The sequence below is a fragment of the Tripterygium wilfordii genome, chromosome 23, assembly GCF_013401445.1.
Source record: "Tripterygium wilfordii isolate XIE 37 chromosome 23, ASM1340144v1, whole genome shotgun sequence".
In the NCBI taxonomy this organism is placed as follows: domain Eukaryota; kingdom Viridiplantae; phylum Streptophyta; class Magnoliopsida; order Celastrales; family Celastraceae; genus Tripterygium; species Tripterygium wilfordii.
In genome coordinates, this window is record NC_052254.1 from 3,644,576 (window position 1) to 3,664,260 (window position 19,685).

The window sequence follows — 19,685 nt, forward strand, 5'->3', positions numbered from 1 at the left end:
GGTTGCTCAACTACGAATCAATTGCTACCTTAATTGATTGTGGCCAGCTGGGTTTGATTCCTATTGAACTCGTACATCCAATGTGTGCTTAGTTGTGGCCTTCTGCTGGTTTGACCTTTTGGGTTCGATTTCTACTGAAATCGTACATTAATGGAATATGTTTGCCTGAGAGGCATATGCAGTGGTACTGTTGGAGCAAAAAGACTTATCTAAAAGAGAATCCAATACTTATTGGTCATGAATAGGACGAATATCCCGGTAAATATCTTTGCTTCGGAACAAAACAATTAGGATTAGGATCGGTCAACTGGAATGTGTATTATCCATATAGGGGATCATCAAATTTAGAAAATCCATCCACTTGAGACGAAGAGAAAGGTCTATCTATTTGATTGAATTATTCAATTAAACCAATGATTCATTATTGGAGGAGATAGCAACTTTCATCCGACATGCGTATTTTTTATTTTTCAATGAATTTACGTCTTTCATTAATCAAAAATTTTTGATGTAGTAAGTAATAGCTCTGGTTGTTCGTTCGTTCAAGAATTCTTTGAGGCAGTTCATACCATCCATACATATATACGTATGCATGAAGACTAAGTGTGGGTTGTTATTTGTTAAGCCCAAACCCAATGAATTCTAGTCCAAGAGTATTGGGCTGAGCCCATTTTCATTCATATAAGAACGACATCGTTTTCTTCCTTCCTCGAAGATACCCTGCGTCAATCGTAAAATCCTTCGGCTCCTTCATTGTGCCGGCGAAAACCTCCTACTATCAAAGAAGAAAGACTGCAGGTTCGTTATTGTTATTCTCATCTTTCTCATTCATTTGATTTTGCGAAATTTTCTTCCTGGCGCAAATTTTCTTTGTTATTATCTTTTAGCTTCCTTTGTTCACGTTTGGTATTATATTTAGTTTGATTTTCCTCGGTTTTTTAAAGATTTTTTCTTCATTTATTTCCATGCCTGTCTGAATCCAGATGCGGTTTAATTATTGATTGTCTTGCTCTCGAAATTTGATGTTCTACTCTTCAACTTTGAAGTGCAGATGGCTCAACGAGGTGTATGGCAACTGCGAAAGCTTATTGTGAGCTACTGTGATTGGGGAGGGAGTAGTAGGGGTATCAGGTATAATTTTGGAGCCAATTAGCATTTTCTGATTCGTAATCGTTGACGAAACTGAAAATTAGAGTAGTTCTCAACCAAAACCTTATGGCAGAATTTGGAGTTTTGAATCAGTATTTGCAGTGCACATTGCAATTTGATCGGGTTTACCATGCACTTTATTTTGATGTCGTATTCTATTTCGTTCTAGACCTAATTGTAGTTTCTTTCTGCTCCCCTTTTTTTCCACTCTTTGTTCCAGTTTGGAGTGTCTCTAGTTCTTTGTAACTTTCTGGCAACGATGATAGTTCTATACATGCTTCATACACCAGTTAGCTTTACAAAATTATGCCTCGTAAAATAACTTGAATGTATCTATACCTTGACCCACAAACAATATTTGAGTAGTATGTAGATATCGCATATGCACATATGTTATTGTTAGAATGACTTGACCTTTTATGATTAGGATAAGCTTTGAAGATCTCTTAGGGAAAATAGAATGGGGCATGCTTTTTCGATTCTGATTCTAATATGGAATTGTTGAACATATGTTTGTTGCTTCGATTGCATTTTTATGTGATTTCAAACTGCCAAGAGTCTCATTTGTGGGGATGATTGTATGCTTGGAGTATGTCTTCGAATAACCTGCAAGCAATGCTCTTGACATTTTGTGTTGTACGTGGTAGGGCTTTTATGGAGTCGAATATGCCTGCATTTAAAGAGCAAAATCCTCAGTTGGAACTGGTAACTGAACTCATCCGTGGTCAGCATCCACATTTGAAGGGCTATTACAGTTAATTTCTCTCTCTCTCTCTCTCTCTCTCTCTCTGTCAGTCTCTCTCCCCCTCTGTGAGTAGTTCACGGCTTTATGATTAGTCTTTGCAGTTTAACACTAGTTCCAATCTGCATATGTGCAGAAAACAAAAATGAGCGGGTGGTATGTGTCAAGAATATGACTCCAGAAGATGTACTTCTTCATGCAACCAGGCTAAGGAATGCATTGGGGAGAAAGGTGGTGAAACTGAAGACAAGACATGTAACCAAACATCCTAGTGTTCAGGGTACATGGACAACTGCTGTGAAATTTTGAATTGCAGGAGGTGCTTCCCTGGTTTGTTTATCAGTTCATTTAATTAGCCGTGATCTGGTATTACTGTTTTGGTGTGAAGAAGGCTTTGAAATGCCCTGAAACTTAGGATTATTTGTGTAAAACTTTCGGAGTACAAGAATCTAGTCCTGTTCCAAATTTTATTACGACTTTCCTTGTTTTCTGGGTTGATATGGACTATTACTGGAGCATCTTTCTTTATCGTAAAGATGAGAAAGAAAGCTATTTCTACATCAGCAGCTTTTTTGTATGGAAACATTGTGTTCCTTGACATCAAGTCAGAGTACGACGATTGACGATGTACTCTGTCAAGACACCTTATGATATGAGCATATACCTCCCATTGCAAATCTTTCTTTGTTTTCATATCAAAGCGAGATTGTGTTTCTTCTTGTTGCAGCACTATGATGTGGTTTCTTTAAGTTTGCTTTATTGGTTTCCAATTTATTCTAAGAAACCGTAACCCTGATAGAAACTCTTGGCCTCTGATTGATCATGGTGGTCGAGTGTAGCATCTTTCCTAGAGCTAGAGCAGAGTTAGGAAGGGATTGATGAATGGGTCTAAACTCTAAAGGCAATGAGGGAGGTTACTGATTCACTGATAAACCTTGTCTATGATGGATGTTCTTGGTCTCTGATTGGAGATTGTAACCTCTAATCTAACATCATTTTGGTAGAATGGAGCTGATCTGGCTATGAAACTATGTTAGCTTGAATATTTTTTATTGTGATCTTATCATGCGGGCATTTGGATTGTGTAACAAGGTTTGTTTTTCCCGTCTCATTGTACTGTCATAAATTGTTCCATGCAATTGACTGATTTCAATCACATTTTTTATTTGATGAAAGGGCCTTTGCTAGTCTCCGACAGGTTGAGAAGCTCTAAAACTTGGTATTGTTTATTTTTTGACCAGTGCACCAAAATTTTCAGAGAAACCATTTATGTGTAGTATATAATGAATTCAACCATGCATGTTTTGTTGGAAATAAAAATTAAATTCATCATGATCGGAAATAATAATTTCAAACTGTTAAATATTAAATATTTTTTTAGACCATTGAATATAAACACAAAATATTTAATGTTTTTGATTATGTTGAATTTAATTTTTATTTCTATTCACTTATTGGTATGGATAATGGAATTATCGAAAAATCCACACACACACACACATATATATATATATATATATATTTTTAATTTTTTTTAATTTTTTTTAATTTTTATTTTCAATTGAAAAAGATAAGCCTAAACTAAAGTGAACTCGGATTAAGGTCTAGTTTTCCTTTCCAATTATAAAAATTGAGGGCTAAACTAAACTCCGCCCACACGATAGACAGACAGTGAGAGAGAGAAAGGAGGGCAGAGGGATTTAGGGTTTTATCTTTCACGTTCAATGGAAGAAATTACAGAGGGAGTGAACAACATCAACATAGGCGTAGACCCTAGCAAGAGGAATCGGATTCAGGTCTCGAACACCAAGAAGCCCCTGTTCTTCTATGTTAATCTCGCTAAGGTATGAATCTCTCTCTGTTTGGTCGGGCAAACTTGACCCAATTCGGAAATTTATGGAATTAGTGTTTCTGGGATGTGATATTATATTTTATTTCTAACCGTTCTGCATCTATGAATCTAATTCCTATTCGTTCTGGTGATGCAGAGGTATATGCAGCAATACAACGAGGTTGAGCTTTCTGCCCTTGGAATGGGTACTGTTTTACTTCTCAATTTTTTTGTGTATTTCTTTCTTTGTTATAAGCTCTCTGCCTCTCGTATGCTTCCGACTTTATTGAATATTGTTTCTTTTTTCAGAATTTTTTTTTTAGGTGCATATTGAATTTGCGGGCGGGTTTGAAGTTTGAACTTTAATATGCTTGTGTAGGAAAAACGTATTGATATCTGAAAAAAGCCCGCTTTTCCTTTGTATGTGCGGTTCCTCAAGTTTTTCATTTTGGCACTTTTAATTTTTCTTTCCTGCCTTTATTTTAGCAAATGAACATCCTATAAGTGGATTTCTTTGTAGAGGATACTATGCTTTGAGATTTTGTTGTGAATTGCAATTTCTTGGCTTCCATGGAGCTGGAAGTACCTGAATGTATTTACTGATGATAAGTTATTGGTTTCACAAGGGCTTGTGGTTATTTTTTTGATTTACTCTTGAGGCCAAGTGAATTGCTGTTTGGTCAACAAAGGTTGTCTAGTCTACATGTTTGTTCTTCTGGTTTTGATCTACAGTCATTTACTCTTTTGGGATGTGCAGTTTCATTTATGTCTAATCATATATTAGCATTTGTGAGTACAAATTGATGGGACTGCACTTTTGAGCTTAGTTAAGTTGCCAAAGTTCTTTCCTTGTGGATGATGCATGAATCAGTGGAGGATGTAGCCCATATTTTATTATGTGCTCTTGTGATTCTGATCAATCTTACACCTTTCAATGACAAGCCTTGTAATTAATATTGTTGTTCTACTCTATATGCAGCTATTGCCACAGTCGTCACTGTTGCTGAAATTCTGAAAAACAATGGATTGGCTATTGAGAAGAGTAAGATCATATAGCTTCTATTATTATTTATTCATATGGAAAAAGGAAATAAAGTACAACTATATCATATTTTTGCGGAAATTAATGTGTATTCTCTGCAGAGATCACGACCTCTACTGTTGATATAAAGGATGATTCAAGAATGCGGCCTGTTCAAAAAGCCAAGGTAAGCTAATCAAACATGTACTTTTTCACCCTGTTAGTTATAGAGTGGGATTGGGCAGCATGACATCCCTCATACATTCATGTTTGCAGCAAAATAACTGAATTGGACATCATCATATGTTGGCCTTTTTTTTTTCCCCACACCCGACTTTAACAAAAGTACTTGATAGGTAGTATAGAAAATTTCCAACTTATGACCTTTATTATTCTGGTCATTGTGTCATTGGATGAAGTGTTCCCTCATATCCGCATCCATAACAGTGTTGTCATAATGATAAGTAGTATTACAAGTGAAACCGGCTGCATAATGTTGGTATTTTTTTTTTCTCAGATTGAGATAGTGTTGGGGAAGACTGAAAACTTTGATGATTTGATGGCCGCTGCTGCAGAGGAGAGGGAATTCGGTGTTGCTGAAGAGCAGAGCTAAAAGCAATGCGTGGGGATTTCTTGCAAACGGTTTTTGTTTGTTCGAGCTCGCACTGTTGAATGGACTTCTATTAGTTAATTCAAGTTATTTTGTTCTTTATTGGGTTAACTAGTGAATTTTATTATAGGAGCTTCGTCGTCATGTCTACTTGCCTCAGAGTCTGATTTTGTTACCAGATTCTTGGGGTTCTAATCTTCGCATTGTTGTTTAACGTTATGAATTATTAGGTGGAGTATTATTGCTGTTGATTTGAGTCTTGTATTTCCTATTAATGTAATATTGGAAGCAAGTTTGCTGCTGCTTTGTGTGGTCTGCGATTTGGCACCAACAATGACAGCTGGACTGTCTGATTCAATAACCTTGGAATTAAGTGGTCTAATGGTAAACGAAGTATAATATAGTAGCCAGAGCTTAAACAGAAAGCTAAGGGCCAGCTCGCCATGTTTGGTCGAAACTCTGTTCTTAAACGAGCCAAGACAGCGCATATTTTTTTAATCAATGCTCATGAATACCATTCTGATTCAAACCAGTAGAACAAAAGCTTTGTCTGGAGAAGGGAGAGAGACAGAGAACAACAGTCGATCAAAGGTGCAGATTATGGACTGACTGCATAAATTGAACAATGCAACAAGATTCCTTTCACCATCAAAATAAACGCAGTAACCTAACCAAAAATAATATGATTTTAGCATAACTAACACTGTCTACAGTATTATTTTGCCTTCCCTTTCTTGAACGAGCCGCCCTTTGAACCTCCCTTCGAAGGCTTCTTAAAAGAATTGTTCTTTCCTTTCATGGGTTTGGCTTTGGGTTTCAACTTGGTTGAAGTTGAAGAAGACTTTTCCTTATCGTTCCTCCGCTTCTTCTCTTTCTTCACATTGTACATGCTAACGGCCTGTTTCCAAAACAACAGAACCAGATGCTGAGTGATGTGTAGTTTCACTAAAACAAAAACCGACGAATAGTAGAAGAAGAACCATCAAAGGTAGGCAGGGATCGTATCTACCTTATCAAGGTTGAGAATCTCATGCGAATTTTTCGATATTAGCTTGCTCAGTACTTTCTCAGTTTGCTCCTTTTCTTGTGTGCCTATCCCTGAACCTTCCACAACTGGAAGGAACTGAAAAGCAAATGAACAAAAATAAAATCATAAAGCTTTATCATGGTTATCCCGGTCATATAATTAAACAGAAACATTTGTGTGGCTAAAAAAATAAAAAGTAGAATACAAACCTTGCGATGCTTTCCTTGCTTTTTAGGAGCCTTTTCACCAGGCAATTTCTTATCAAATTTCCCACCACTTGCAGTGGCAGTTGCAGCAAGACCGGCGACATTCCCAAGTTCATCTTTAGTTAGTTTCTTTGTGGCAGTCTGGGTTCCTGTTATTGGCAATGCTGTAGCAGCTAGTTGTACATGGCTGCAAGAAAGAGTTAACTCCAGTTTCATGTCCCATTAATGGTGTAATATATTTAAAAACTGATATGAAAATGCCTTTTGCGTGGTTTAGTTTGCGCATAACGACAAATGCAATACAGTGGCAGATACAAGGGCAAACCTTGGCAAAGCACCAACTTTTTCAGCTTCTTTCAGGTTCTGCAACCGATTCTTCGCTTGCTTCTTAACCCTTGTATTCTTTTCTGCTTGTCTTTTAGCAAAAGGATCCTGCCCTGGCTCTGCCAAGAGTGTAACCATGAGTCAGAAATATTTTTATTTAACATAGAACTCACTGCAGTGACCCTATAGTTCAAACAGTATATCATCTTGTGTACTTCTAACTCCAAAAATAGCCCATAATTGTTCCAAGTAAAAAGAGTTTAAAGTAATATTGGTAAAAAAAATTCTATAAGGCGAAAAGGAATAATTAAAGAACCTTACCATCAGTTGCCTTGGCCTCAAGGATGGGTATATCTTCATCATCATTAACACGATCATACCCATATCGACGTTTCCAAGTGCCAGTTTGTTCATCCCAAACAACCTTGTCCTTTTTACGATTTTGTATACCTGCAAGGTATATTGACGCAACTTAGCTTAGCAAACTGGGAAAGTGAGATAACTCACAACTAAACCCAATTTATTTTTTTTAAATGAAAATTTCAAATGCAAAATTTTCATCTAAATAAACTGATGCCTTTGTCAAACAAAACTCAAGATCTTACAAGAACTTTGTTAGATTTTCAAAGACTAATTCTTTCAGATCATATATTTGACAATTCATACGCACAAAAGGCAATAGTTGAAATAATTACCTCTTGCTTTGGCAAATACTTCCCATTTTGTTGGAGGTTTAGGCCTTGGAAGCTGAATATAAAAATTGTGAGCAAATGAATTTCCATTCAAACCTTGAATAACAATGATGATAGTATTAATAACAACAATAAACTTCTCCAACTCCTACCAAGTCGAGTTCCAGAAAAAGTAAAGGCAAACAGAGATAGGAACATTCTCTGAACAGGTATATCCTCTTATTCTGACACGACAGAAATTAACAGAGAAGACTTTAACAGAACGATCCCAGCTCATCAAAACAAAAAAGAACAATAATAATTCATGTAGTTCTAGGTTTCTGTCAGTACTTTCAACCTTATCAAAACACATCCTGTAAATGACAACTACAAATGTAACTACCGCATACTTTCAGTATCAACAACCCTACATCTGTCTCCACATTAGTTAACCATCCTACTTTTTTACTGGACTCCAACCAAATAAAGGTGCAGATAATTTTACCTTCAGACAGAACAAACAAACATGAACACACATATGAACCTAGTGCGGTTGAACGCCTAGCCACCTACTAAGCCTAAAGGCCATGTACAGGTCATAAATAAATAAATTTTCCATTTGGAAGAGCGTAGAATCCACCATTTCCCCAATATCCATTTTCATCCCAACTAATATGTTTGCTAAACAAAAAAGTATCAGAAAACCTTTCTATGCATTAACCTTGAAAAACACTATAGGTTACCACAAGGTATGCTTATAACGCTTACATGATTAAAATATTCAAACAACAATAAAACCGAGCAGTACATTCTCCTCCACACACCACGCCAAGAAAAAGAAAGGAACATAGTAAAAGGAGGAGGTGGGAAAATGAACAATTAAGGTTTACGGATCTATACGCATGCAGCATAAACTAATCCCAAATGCTGCAGTTTTAAGACAAAACACTTTCATTTAATCCATGATAAACATAAAAGCAGCTGGAAAGATATTTTCACCAAAACATCTACTGAGGAGAGCCCAGGTAGTACCAGTAATATTTAATTTTACTCAAATATAATATAACAAAAAGGCTATCCGTTATTATCAAAGGAAGAGCTCTTACATGCTTCCCCCTAGGCAGTTTTGTTGTCGGTGGTGGCAACTTGACAAGGGGACCATCTACATCTTCAGTAGAGGGTAAGCTGAAAACATCATCTGCAATAGCTTGAACTAGCTCAGTGCCCCTCTGTAGACATTCCTTTACTAACTCCTCCCTACAATTATGACAGAAAATTTTAGAGAGAGATTCAATACCTGCAACAATCATAAAGTTATATCTGATACAATCCTAAAGATATATATTAAATTGCCAAAATTCTACAGAAGTGATGAAAAAAATACAGAAACCTACTGTCAGCGTCAAAATAGGTATGCTCCACACATCCACTCGATGCACTCTATAACTACTACTACTACTATAGTACTACTACTACCATTATTATATTATTGAAAGTTTTAATTAATTAGAGGATTACATACATTCACTTAAATCAATAGAGACACATGCTATAACTACTAGATGCCTAACAGCATCAAAGTCAGCAGCTCCTGAGTTCATATGCAAACAGAAGCTGGGCTACTGACAACATGTCAATTTTCTTCATTATCGTTAGCCACATAAGCAGAGATTTTTTCCACCCTTTTATAGAATTCTCCAGAAAATAATTCATATTTTATTGTAAGTGAGGTAGAAAACAAATTATAAATAACAAAAGCCACAGGGAGGTAAAGGATAGGCTACTAGGTCGATTAAAATCAGTATCATGCAATCCATATGTTAGTCAATAGAAGCCGCCAATATATATTCTATCAAATCTTGGAAAAAAGAGGTAACATCCCTTCTATAAAAGTTTGGAAGAATAAGACATCATCATTCATTCATTCCAATAAAATTCATGGGAAATAAAGCTCAAAAGGCAAAAACTTTTGCACAATAAGAACTTTCCGAGAATAACCTTCAGACAGAACTCAAGATCAAGAACCCTATACAGTTTACTTCTAAATCCCAAGTCACGGGTAGAAAGTGCATTCTTTTCTCTTTCAAAAGTGTGTACATACAATAGTTTTCAATTTGTTTTCCAAACACTAAACCGTCAATGCATTGAAAAGACAATACAGTGAACTAGCTAGTTTTAGAAACGAAGAAAACTTCCTTCCACTCAGAAACCTCGGAGTTTCATTGAGCTAAAAGCAATTACGGAGGAGTTGAACCTCCATAGCATTCCCACGAAACCAACTGAACCCACTCCAGAATTGGTCGCAAATACAGTGAAGTGGAATCATATGTAAATACCGAAAGCAAAACAATTGCCAGGTTGCTGACACAGAACAAAAACCTAATAAAAATGCACCCAAAAAAATCTAACATCGTCTCTGAAAAGCAGACAGAAACAGGATCAAACCCAAAATCCCATAAAATCGAAGGCACTTAATGAGATAAAAAAAAACTAGTTCCCATAACTACAAAGGGAGAGGTGAACAGGGACCAAACCTGTTGGAAGGAGGAGAGCGGAAGTGGTGAGAGGGATCGAAGGCCATAAGATGTCCAAGGTCTATTTCAAACTGCTTTCTTTCCATCTCCATATCTTCAACAACTTCAAATCACCGGTTTCTTCTTTTCCAACCTCCTCTCTCGTTCTTCGCGTAGCTCAGCCTCTCTACTACAAACCCAATAGAAGCTTCATGCGTTTGCTTTTAGGTTAACGACGCTGTAGGTTGCGTTTCGGTCGATAAAACGACAGCGTTCAATGTTTCAGGCCAAGCCCATCGAAGCCCCATGTAAGACTTTTGGGCTTGGCCGTCTGATAAAATTTTCACTTGAATCTAAGACTAACCCAACATAAACATATTGAGGCAGTCAAGGCCTAGTCAGATACGTCGGTCTCTCTTATAAATTTCAAAATTAGGATGTCCGGACTCTAATTTGAATTGAATTTCAGACATATTTAATGATTAAATCATGATTGGTTTAAATCAAGACAAGTAAATGTAAATCGGACAATAACATAATTCAAGTTAGGGTACGGACAAGATTTTTGTGTTAGACCCGAATCCAATTTTAAATTAGACAAAAATTCTACGTTTGGATTCGGATTTCGAACATAAAACTTTTGTCCAAACTTGATTTAATATGGATTCAGAATTTTGCAATCCCTAATTCTGAGCAATTGCAATGGTGTCATTTTAATGAAGCATGGGTATAGTTTTCACTAATTTTGTTGTGCCATGGATAAAAATATGGGCACAATAATAGACTTTGGTGGTCTTATTTTTTATCGGGTAAAGTATGAGTTCTGGGACTTTCCTCGACACCCACCATTTGGAGAAAATTAATTGATTTGGCTCCAACCAAACAAACAAAAACACACTTCATAATAATTCTAATGGCCACAATGACACCATTGCATAAGGGCAAATGCAATGGTGAAGTGGTATTGGGTCAACAAAGATGTTGTCTTTTGCTGATGTGGCTGTATTGTAAAATGTGTTTTGCTTATGTGGCTGTATTGGGATAAGTGTTTTGCTGATGTGGATGTATTGATATTTGATGTTTTGGTGTAGTTTTGTTGTGAATAATATGGAGGAATGGAATGTTGTTGGGTTGGGTGGAAAGAGAAAGTGTGTGGGAAGAAAAAGTGTATAGAAATTTGTGTTTTGCTGATGTGGCTGTATTAGAATACGTGTTTGACTTGACTTTTTGTGTAATAGAGGTGGGACCGGGCCAACAAAAATGTTGGCCAACAAATTCATTCCCATTGCATTTGCCCTAATATAACTTGTGTTGGAAGGAGCTTGTATTAGAAGGAGGCTGTATTAGAAGGAGCTTGTGTTGGAAGGGTAGACGAATCTTGTAGATATCATAAATATGTCCACAATCTCCCCAAGTCACAGGTGCTGTTAGATTCATGCCCTTCTCCATCGCCTCCTGTTGGTGTGTTGTTCTCCAGAAGCTTCACAAGCTTCTCTGAAGCACGATTGTTCTATTGCCCTAAGTGTTTTTCTTTGGGTTTTTCTCTTGGTCTCATTGTTCATGGGCCAGCTTTTCTTTACATATTGTTTGGGCTTTCTTTGTTTCTATGGACTTCTTAATTTCTAAGCCCAATTGTATTTCTTTTATACTTTGTTTTTATTTCTTTAATTGTCTTGTCCAAGTCAGTAGCCGTTTCTCTCAAACAGGCTACTGACTTATTTATGGCAATCTTAGCCATTTGTACTTTTACTTTTGAACTTTGAATCAAATGAATTCCCTCTCTATAGTGTCTTCTTCTTCCTTCTTTCTTTCCTCTGTAATTGTCTGATACTAATTCTGCAAGTTACCAATTCTAAGTTACGCATAAACATCATTTTATATTATGGTATCGGCGCATATGACTCCTCCTGGAATTCCACCACCCATCCCACCACCACCTACAATGGAAGCTACGAATTTCATGACCAATGGCTACATAAATGTACCATTTTCTGGTCCATCTTTAACAGGTACTCATTTTCCATATATGGGTTACACTAATCCACTACCATCTAATCTACCACCTATTTATCCATCACCTTTTCTTCCTATGCCTGCAATGCCTTCCTCCATGCCTGCAACTCCCGCAGTTCCCTCCATGTCTGTAATCCCTCCCATTCTTCCTAACCTTGCAACAGCAACAACACCACCAGCCATCATTTCCACCCCTGCACAAACTCCAGCACCAAATCCTTTTAGTAATCCATATACTTTTCTTCCTAATGACTTTGCTATTAGCAAACTCATTCCTTTGGAGCTTGATGGCACCAATTATCATATTTGGAGTGCAAATTTTCGAAACTCCTTGGAAATCAGAAACAAAATAGGGTTTATTGATGGAACCTTACATGTTCCTTCTCCTGAAGATATCAATTTCCAAGTCTGGAAACAAGGAAACAGCTTGATCAAAGCTTGGATCACTAACTGTGTTGCTCCAAGTATCCTCTCCAGCATTTCTATTTCAGACACAGCAGAGGAGTTGTGGTCAGAAATTAAAGGCAGGTATTCAGTGGCAAATGAAACTAGGGTTTTTGAAATCTACAGAGAACTAGGAAACATGAAGCAAAAGGGGCTAACAATCACAGAATATTATTCCAAACTCAAGGCTTTGTGGGAAGAACTCCAAGAGTATGAGCAGATTTCAAAATGCAATCATTGTGACACTCACAGGCAGGTTCTAACAAAGAGAGATAAAGAGAAGCTCATGCAATTTTTATTGGGATTAAACGAGGAGTATCGACATGTTAGCAGTCAAATTATATTGATAAAGCCTTTTCCTGATGTAAAGACAGCATTCAATGTGATATTACAAGAAGAATTGAAACAAAAGGTCACCAGCACAGAGAAAGGTGTACCATCTGATGTCATGGCTATGGCTTTCAACAAATTCAACAATACTCAAGCAAGCCAAGGCACAAAGAACAATTACAAGAATTCTCAACCAAACAGAGACACAGACAGAATCAAAAGAGATAATGATGGTTTCAGACCAGCTCAAGCAAACAAAGAGGCACTATTTTGTAGATACTGCAGAAAAGACAATCATACTATTGAGAAGTGCTACAAGCTTCATGGTAATCCAAACAATCCATCAAAGAGGTTCAAATCAAATAACAACAATAACAATAGGAGCTATTCCGCCAATCAAGTGGAAAGTTCAGGCCAGAACAGTTCTGCTGATTTGAACAATGATCAGTGCCAGCAGCTCATATCTTTTCTTCAAGCAAAAATGGTCAATTCTGACAACTCTACCCAAGAGCATCAATATGTGGCCACTGCAGCTGCAGTGGCAGGTAACAATTCTTCCTCTTCTACTAAATTTCCCACTAAATGGATTATTGATAGTGGTGCCACTGATCATGTTGTGTGTGATATACATTTACTTGATACATATCGTACTATCACAAATGCATTTGTGTCACTGCCAAATGGACAGAGACATAATATAACTCACATAGGCACTACTAAACTCACAGAACATATCACTCTCACTCATGTTTTGTGTGTTCCTACTTTCAATTTCAATTTGATTTCTGTTAGCAAATTAACTAGCAATGATAAATATGCAATAGTTTTTAGAAAAAATAGATGTGAATTGCAGGAGATACTCACTATGAAGAATGCTGGGATGGGAATGACTGTTAAGGGATTATATCTGCTGAATCATGATCAAAGAAGGAATTTAGTTTTTGGGAGTTCTGTGAATTCAATCATTAGCTCTAAGATATGGCACATGAGACTTGGACATCCTTCTGGGAATGTGTCCAAGCTCCTGCCCCTAAAGATAAAAGAGGATTCACATGATTGTGTAGATTGTCATTTGGGCAAGATGAAAAGAAAACCTTTTTGTTTAAGTACTACTCATTCTAAGGAATGTTTTGAACTTGTCCACATGGACATTTGGGGTCCTAGCAATGTAATTTCTATTGAAGGTTATAAATATTTCTTAACAATTGTGGATGACTATTCTAGAATGACTTGGATTTTTTTAATGCATTCTAAGGATGAGACAAGAAAATATATTACAGGATTCATCAACTATGTTAAAACTCAGTTTACAAAAAGAATCAAAACAATAAGAACAGATAATGGTAAAGAGTTTCTCATGTATGAATTATTTACCTTAGAAGGCATTATTCATCAGAAAAGTTGTCCTTACACACCCCAGCAAAATGGGGTTGTGGAAAGGAAGCACCAACATTTGTTAAATGTTGCTAGAACTCTCAGATTACAAAGTAATTTGCAAGAAAATTTTTGGGCACATTGTGTCCAAACTGCAGCTTTCTTGATCAATAGACTACCAACTAGAGTGTTAGACAATAAAACACCTCATGAAATTTTATATAAGACCCCTATAGATTACACCATTTTAAGAGTGTTTGGATGTTTTTGCCTAGCTAAAAACAACAAACCTCAAGGATCTAAATTCAATCCTAAAGGTGTCCCTTGTTTATTCTTAGGATATCCAATAGGAACTAAGGGTTATAAGCTACTTAATCTAGAAACACATGAGTTATTTACATCTAGAGATGTTGTTTTTCAAGAACACATTTTTCCCTTCAAACATAATACTGATTTGATAACATCACATGCTCAAAATGATTCAGTGAATACTAGAAACAACATTACAGAAAATGTCAATACAACACCTAAAGAAGTAGATACAAGAACTAGAAAGAAACCTGCACATCTTGCAGATTATGTCTGTGACATTTCTGCCACACAGCATTCATCTTATTTGCCTTTCTTTGCTGCTATATCAAAACACCAAGAACCAAGTAAGTATACAGAGGCTTTAAAAGATGAACAATGGTGTAAAGCTATGAATCTTGAAATGAAAGCTTTGACAGATAATAGGACTTGGACATTAGTTGAATTACCTAAGGATAGGAAAGCAATTGGATGTAAATGGATATGTAAAATTAAGTACAATGCAGATGGGAGTATTGAGAGGTACAAGGCTAGACTTGTAGCTCAAGGTTTTAGTCAACATGAGGGATTTGACTACAAGGAGACATTTGCTCCTGTAGTCAAAATAACAACTGTTAGGATATTCTTGGCTTTGGCAGCCATGAATAAATGGATTGTGCATCACTTAGATGTACAAAATGCTTTTTTAAATGGTGATTTAAAGGAGGATGTTTATATGAAACTCCCTCCAGGTTTTCCGAACAAAAATAACAAATTAGTTTGCAAACTAAACAAATCTATCTATGGTTTAAAACAAGCTTCTAGACAATGGAATGTAAAATGTAAGCAGGCTTTAATCAATTTCGGTTTTACTCAGAGTAGGGCAGACTATTCTCTATTTTACTATAACAAAAATGGAAACAACATAGTACTCTTATTATATGTGGATGACATGGCCATAGGTAGCAACAACATCAATTTAATTAATGAAGTCAAGACTTATATAGGTTCCTATTTTAAAGTAAAAGACTTAGGTCCTCTAAAATTCTTTTTGGGAATTGAAGTTACTACCACAGATAAAGGTTTATCAATATGCCAAAGAAAATATGTTACTGATTTGTTAAATGATGCAGGTCTTTCAGAAGCTAAACCCAGCAAGTCCCCTATAGATACCAATGTTAGATTATCTAGTTATCAAGGAAAACCTCTGGAAGACCCTTTCTGTTTTAGAAGGGTAATAGGTAGACTTATGTATCTTACCATTACCAGACCAGATATAAGTTTTACTGTTAACCATTTGAGTCAATTTATGCAAAAGCCTACAGATTTACACATGCAGGCAGCTAACAGAGTCTTAAGGTATGTCAAAGGTACTCTAAATCAAGGTCTTTTTTATCCTTCGACTAACACTCTACAGGTCAAAGGATTTTCTGATTCGGATTGGGCTACATGCCCGGATACTAGAAGGTCTGTTACTGGATACTTCATCAAATTAGGAGATGCCCTCATTTCCTGGAAATCCAAGAAGCAGAAGACTGTTTCAAGGTCCTCTGCAGAAGCAGAGTATAGAGCCCTTGCATCAACAACTAGTGAATTAACATGGATTCATGGTCTTTTCAAAGAACTACGGATTAAAGCAACAACTCCTATGCATCTATTCTGTGATAATCGTGCAGCTATGCACATTGCCACAAATCCTGTTTTCCATGAGAGGACCAAACACATCGAGCTAGATCTCTACTACACCAGAGAGAAGATTGAACAAGGTTTGATTAAGCTTACCCATTTGTCTACGCATGATCAACCAGCGGATCTTCTCACCAAGCCTCTTTCAGCTCAACGGATTGATCATCTAATCTCCAAGCTGAACATGATCTCCTCCCATGCTCAGCTTGTGGGGGGGTGTTAGATTCATGCCCTTCTCCATCGCCTCTTGTTGGTGTGTTGTTCTCCAGAAGCTTCACAAGCTTCTCTGAAGCACGATTGTTCTATTGCCCTAAGTGTTTTTCTTTGGGTTTTTCTCTTGGTCTCATTGTTCATGGGCCAGCTTTTCTTTACATATTGTTTTGGGGCTTTCTTTGTTTCTATGGACTTCTTAATTTCTAAGCCCAATTGTATTTCTTTTATACTTTGTTTTTATTTCTTTAATTGTCTTATCCAAGTCAGTAGCCGTTTCTCTCAAACAGGCTACTGACTTATTTATGGCAATCTTAGCCATTTGTACTTTTACTTTTGAACTTTGAATCAAATGAATTCCCTCTCTACAGTGTCTTCTTCTTCCTCCTTTCTTTCCTCTGTAATTGTCTGATACTAATTCTGCAAGTTACCAATTCTAAGTTACGCATAACATCATTTTATATTAGGTGCGGAGGGGAGGAGAGAATCAAAACCTAATCTTCCGATGAATCAATAGTAATTTTACTTGCAATCAAATTCTTCCGCTTTCCAATTCTCTGTCCTACCTTGGAAACCAGTTCGAGATTCAGGCACGTATGAATTTGATTCCATTGATTCCTTGCATTTTCGCTCTAGGTGTTTTTGTTTTTCTTTACATTTTGGGAATTGTGCAGGCATGGATGGAAATAAAGATGACGCTCTGAAGTGCTTGAAGATCGGTAAGGACGCCATCTATTCCGGCGATCGAGCTCGAGCGGTAAAGTTTCTCAACAAAGCTCGCCGGCTCGATCCCAGTCTTCCCGTCGACGATATTCTATCGAAGGTCGAGAACCGGTCAAGTTCTGCTGGACGTACAGCTAATACTTCAACCAAACCTTCTGTTCAATATCGTGGAACTCCAAATGGGGCATCAGCTTCATCAGCATCTTCTTCTTCATCCTCGGCTATGTACACTGAGGATCAAATCACAATTGTGAGGCAGATAAAGAAGAAGAAGGATTACTACGAGATCTTAGAGCTGGAGAGGACTTGCTCTGTTGAGGATATACGGAAAGCCTACAAGAAACTATCGCTGAAGGTTCATCCCGATAAAAATAGAGCTCCAGGAGCCGAAGAGGCGTTTAAGTTGGTGTCAGAGGCGTTTCAATGCCTCGGCAATGAAGAGAATAGGAGGAAATATGATGAAATTGGAAGGCCTTCTGAAGAGCCTGTGAGACGCACAACTAGGCAAGCCAGACAGGGTACCAACACTGATATTGATGAAATATTTAGAAAATTCTTCGGTGGAAGTCCTTCTGAAGAGCCTATGAGACACACAACTAGGCACGCCAGACAGGGTTACAACACTAATGTTGATGCTGATGAATTATTTAGGATATTCTTCCGTGGATGGCCTTCTGAAGAGCTCGTGAGACGCACAACTAGGCACAAGACTGTGAGTATGAGAGGCAGAGGAAGCAGCGGGAATTCATAAAGAACAAGCGTCTGATAGGATTGTCCCACTTATATACTGACATTGCCACACCTCCCTTAGCGATGTGGTACATGTCAATGTTACTTTACATCTTATGAATGTATGTATAGTCTTCTCTTGATTGGGTCAGCCTAATAAGTCTAGTATACCATTTTGTTCTTAGACCTATAATGGGATACATATTTGCAATAACATGGAAGAGCTATGTATTTGTGTTTTAAACACCCTGGAATTTTTATCTATGTTACATCGTGTAGATACCCGAATCTACAATCGTTGAATAGTCAACGTAATTTATATGGAGGCCTTCTACAGCGGGGTCCTGTGAAACAAAGCAAGATTGAGATCCAAGAACTTGGGCACCGGTGGGGTACCTGCCAAAGAACCTCCGACGCTCAAGTCAGTCAATCGAAATTATGTTGGTCAAAGTAAAGATATAAGAATCGTAAAGTGCAAATGCTGGTATGAGAATGGTGGATGCAAGATGCGAGGTCGCTGTGAATGAGCTGAAGGTTGAAGAAGATGAAAGGGCTATGGGTCTCCGTCCCTCCGATTCCGTCCCCCTCGCTCCCGAGGGGGAGGGGGCCTTTTATAGTGGGGTAGCCAACCGACCAATACTGACATATTGGGTACAGTTCGCAGGCAGGTACGGGGAGGTGGTGTCGAGTGTCAGGACACGCGGCCTATTTTGGTTGGTTGAAGTCCGGAGTGTACAGTGGTCAGGCGGCTTGGTGTCAGAAGGTGGTTGCAGGCCGTCTGATACAGCGTGCTAGGCTGTATGATTTGTCGGGGCCAGGTTCGACAGAGATCTCATACGACCGTTACCTCAGGGGGCGGGGGCACGATAGGAGATAATGGTTTAGGTGCATGACCAACATGGTACGGGGTATATGCGTATGCAAATACATGTGAATATGATGCAAGATGCGTACCTGAGGTGTAAGTAGTTTTCGTCTCTTGACGATTAGTTACGTTGGACGTCTCCGGTTGAGGCGCTCCTTCCTGGGACGCCGAGGGCGCTCCTTCCTGGGACGCCGAGGGCGCTCCTTACTGGGCCGCCTAGGGCGCTCCTTAATGGGCCGCCTGGGGAGCTCCTTAATGGGCCGCCAAGGGCGCTAGATGTAGATGAGCTTGCACGTCTTTCGTCATACACCTGTTGAATGGTTAGGTATGAATCTGGCGTTGGTCGTCCCATATTGTGTTGACCGTATTCTAATGCGTTGACCATCCTGTATTACGTTGACCATCCCGTATTACGTTGACCGTCCGGTATTGAGTTGAGTCATGTGACGATTTTTGGCCACTACACATCGTTGAGGGACTATATTTTCTACTTTCTTTGTCATTACGCCATTTACAAAATACGGTTGATGTGCTGTTGGGGCTTATGTCTCTTTGTCGCCCTTCTGAATGCATAAGTTTATTTCATATTATATTCTAGATGCCGCATATCCAGTAATGCATTATGGTTTGTCTATCGGGGAAAGAGGTTACTGTGGTTTGTAAATTGGCTGTGTAATCTGACAGGAAATTTTCTGTGTGTAATCACTCTTCATCTTGTTGACTGCTTAGAAGCATGTATTCAGACTGTTTTTTTAACTTTTGCAGAGTGCATGTACAACATATTATCTTTGGGGAGAGCACATGAAGGATATGCATATGCAATTGTTGTTCATATTAGTACGGCCATGACGTTCTCTGCTAGTATGCTTAAACTGATATTGTTTTCAGATTCAGTAGTGCCTAATATGGAAGTATTTGCATTTATCTGT

At 37.8% G+C, this 19,685-nt stretch overlaps 4 protein-coding genes across 6 annotated transcripts; 3 read left to right on the plus strand and 1 right to left on the minus strand.

Annotated features, from left to right (window-relative positions):
• Window positions 1-713: 713 nt before the first annotated feature.
• LOC119993537 (54S ribosomal protein L51, mitochondrial-like) lies at window positions 714-2,568 on the plus strand. 2 transcript variants are annotated; one of them, XM_038840707.1, is made up of 4 exons: window positions 714-798; window positions 1,052-1,131; window positions 1,797-1,903; window positions 2,028-2,568. In XM_038840707.1, exons 2-4 carry the CDS (start codon window positions 1,052-1,054, stop codon window positions 2,198-2,200), a joined length of 360 nt encoding a protein of 119 aa, XP_038696635.1. In that variant the 5' UTR covers window positions 714-798; the 3' UTR covers window positions 2,201-2,568. The 2 variants fall into 2 exon arrangements, with proteins under 2 accessions (XP_038696635.1, XP_038696634.1); XM_038840706.1 differs by having other exon boundaries at window positions 781-798; window positions 1,047-1,131; window positions 2,028-2,389.
• A 949-nt stretch (window positions 2,569-3,517) lies between these two features.
• LOC119993836 (uncharacterized protein At2g34160-like) lies at window positions 3,518-5,656 on the plus strand. Its single transcript, XM_038841118.1, has 5 exons — window positions 3,518-3,735; window positions 3,880-3,928; window positions 4,702-4,764; window positions 4,866-4,930; window positions 5,261-5,656. Exons 1-5 carry the CDS (start codon window positions 3,616-3,618, stop codon window positions 5,354-5,356), a joined length of 393 nt encoding a protein of 130 aa, XP_038697046.1. The 5' UTR covers window positions 3,518-3,615; the 3' UTR covers window positions 5,357-5,656.
• A 186-nt stretch (window positions 5,657-5,842) lies between these two features.
• LOC119993835 (ribosome biogenesis regulatory protein homolog) lies at window positions 5,843-10,305 on the minus strand. The gene is made up of 8 exons (XM_038841117.1): window positions 10,116-10,305; window positions 8,688-8,838; window positions 7,606-7,657; window positions 7,232-7,360; window positions 6,912-7,029; window positions 6,590-6,773; window positions 6,363-6,476; window positions 5,843-6,251 (listed from the first exon to the last, which is right to left on the minus strand). The coding sequence occupies exons 1-8, from the start codon at window positions 10,205-10,207 to the stop codon at window positions 6,069-6,071; spliced, it is 1,023 nt and encodes a 340-aa protein (XP_038697045.1). The 5' UTR covers window positions 10,208-10,305; the 3' UTR covers window positions 5,843-6,068.
• Window positions 10,306-11,453: 1,148 nt separating this feature from the next.
• On the plus strand, window positions 11,454-18,166 carry LOC119992924 (chaperone protein dnaJ 49-like). 2 transcript variants are annotated; one of them, XM_038839765.1, is made up of 3 exons: window positions 11,454-11,515; window positions 16,907-17,033; window positions 17,114-18,166. In XM_038839765.1, exon 3 carries the CDS (start codon window positions 17,116-17,118, stop codon window positions 17,911-17,913), a length of 798 nt encoding a protein of 265 aa, XP_038695693.1. In that variant the 5' UTR covers window positions 11,454-11,515; window positions 16,907-17,033; window positions 17,114-17,115; the 3' UTR covers window positions 17,914-18,166. The 2 variants fall into 2 exon arrangements, with proteins under 2 accessions (XP_038695693.1, XP_038695692.1); XM_038839764.1 differs by having other exon boundaries at window positions 16,907-17,029.
• The last annotated feature ends 1,519 nt before the right edge of the window (window positions 18,167-19,685 follow it).